The sequence below is a fragment of the Procambarus clarkii genome, chromosome 71, assembly GCF_040958095.1.
Source record: "Procambarus clarkii isolate CNS0578487 chromosome 71, FALCON_Pclarkii_2.0, whole genome shotgun sequence".
Classification (NCBI taxonomy): Eukaryota; Metazoa; Arthropoda; class Malacostraca; order Decapoda; family Cambaridae; genus Procambarus; species Procambarus clarkii.
Genome location: NC_091220.1, coordinates 11,932,978 through 11,935,477, shown reverse-complemented (window position 1 = coordinate 11,935,477; position 2,500 = coordinate 11,932,978). Strand labels below are relative to the sequence as shown.

Below are 2,500 nucleotides of genomic sequence, written 5' to 3'. Positions count from 1 at the left end.
AATATAAACAAAGCACTCCTTTGGGTTTTTTGGGATAATATTGAGATACAGTATACAGTACTGGCAGTCATTCATGTCAAACAATTGTCTATGAGTGTGAGATTTTGTTTCTCCCTTTCAAAAATGTTGAGAGTTTTTTTACTTATTGAGTGAAGTCTTGTGACTGATGGGTCATCTGTCTGTGTGTGGATGCAAGACTTTTGTCTCTGCTCCCTGTGTGCCATGAGATGGTCGGAGATGCTCAGTGAGATGAAACTGGCCCTGGGGTACCAGTAATTACGTAAGTGTAATTACCTAAGTGTAGTTACAGGATGAGACCAATACACCAGTACGCTCGTGGTGTCCCGTCTTCCCAACACTCTGTTATATAACGCTTTGAAACTACTGACGTACCAGTGCATAAGCTCTGCGGTCCTCCCTTAGAAATGAGCGTTTCATTTCATTCAGTGGCGTTAATTTTGTATTCCTTAAAATTTATAATTATTTTCATATGGCATATAAATTATTTTATACATTATAATTATTTCAGATTAGCAAGAACCTTGTTACTATTAGGTTGTTAAAGATAAAATAATGTTTTTATGATATCCTATTAATTAATGCCAATTTCCCAGTGCCTATAGACACAAAAATACAGTACACACTCTACTTTAGTCGTGTCTTCTTAACTCTTATTGTAGTATTTATATTTATGAAATAATATTTTATAATTATTATTTTATAAATAATATCTTATTTATTGTAAAATAAAAATTTAAAATATTTTTATCCATGTTGAGGTCTAGCATTAAGTAATTAAATTTCATGTAACAGCTTTAATGTTTAGGATCATATCTGCCGAAAGAAAATATGATCTTCTTTCAGCAGATATGATCATATCGGCAAAACCGATCATTCACCAAAACCGATCTTTCACCAAAACCAAACTTAAATATTCTTAGGCCTAGTATAACACATTTATATATTATATTAGGATTGGGAAATATAAACAAATTTACAGTTTGTCTAAATTCAGTATCATAATCGTCTACTTTCTAACAGTCCATAATAACATATTTTATATTTGGTTAAGAATACACAATTTTTGTTAATATTACAGGGTGTCCTCCAGGCCAGAGGTATGAACCTAGAGCCATACGTTGTGACAGAGTTTGTCTCTACTATCAGCACTTCCTGCGACAAAATGGAGAATGTCTGGTAAGTTATAATATTTTTTAAACGTTTAATTAATAATAATTCACGTGCAGCCAGTGTCTATATTCATATTAGACTTATATCAAGGTGCCCCCCCCCCCCACCCTCACCCCTCAGGCCGAATTACTGATCCCCTCACGATGCAACTCAACAACAAGCTGACTAACACCTGAGTACCTACTTACTGCTAGGTAAACAGAGCCATTAGGTAATAGGAAATGCTCCCAACCATTTTTGTTCCACCCGGGATTTGATCCCGGAATTCTCGATTGTGAATTGAGAACGAATCTAACTACCGGGACCTCTTAATGTTAGCTAGGAAAAGAAGAGTACAGGAGGTTTCTATTATACAGATGACCACTATACAGTACAGTACAAACATTTGTCCATCCGAACAGCCTCCCAAGTCCACATTTTGTCTCAATCCACTGGATATATTTAAATATAATGGTCCCGGTAATACAGTCCGGTTCGTTCTCGACGCACATTCGAGAATTCCGGGTTTGAATCCTGGCTGGGACAGAAATGGTTGGGCACATTTCCATTCACCTAATGCCTCTGCTAACCTAGCAGCAAGTAGATACTCAGGAGTTAGTCAGCTTGTTGCGGGATTGCATCCTGGGTTGGGTTAGTAGTTCGACCCTGATGGGGAGACCTCGATGAAAGCCTAACGTGTATGAATACACTCTGGCATCCTGTCCCCCAACACAGTGAATTATTATAAATTATTATAAATCAATCAATGTGTCTACATGACCCATTAGTGTTGTACTGTATCCCACAGCATACCTTGGGAGATTTGTAATCAGGATGATAAACTAATATTGTAATTATAAATGCCTACAGTCCACCAGGAAGCATCACATGGACAAAAGAGGCGCTGGACAACAAACAAGGGGCCTTATGATGATCATGAAAGAGATTATAATAAGAGCAGATAAAGATACATCACAATTGTTGGTTGTGGGTTGATCCTGTCACCTTCGTTTCCTGTTCGAAGGAATATATATATATATATATATATATATATATATATATATATATATATATATATATATATATATATATATATATATATATGACAATGTATATATATATATATATATATATATATATATATATATATATATATATGTATATATATATATATATGTATATATATATATATATATATATATATATATATATATGAATGACAATGTCAGACCACGAAGGAAAAATGAAACAGGAAATTTCCTTAAATTTTCCTTAAATTTTTATGGTTCAATGTTGACGCCCCAAACAAACAATTTTCCCGAAAGATTCA

The 2,500-nt window shown here is 34.3% G+C and overlaps 1 protein-coding gene across 1 annotated transcript in view; it reads left to right on the top strand.

The window, feature by feature from the left end:
• The window catches only part of LOC123745535 (hemocytin), a 316,051-nt gene that overhangs the window by 165,318 nt on the left and 148,233 nt on the right, over window positions 1-2,500 (top strand). The window contains exon 48 of the mRNA XM_045726144.2: window positions 1,100-1,197. Coding sequence (XP_045582100.2) covers window positions 1,100-1,197 — 98 coding nt within the window. The remainder of the gene's footprint in view (window positions 1-1,099; window positions 1,198-2,500) is intronic.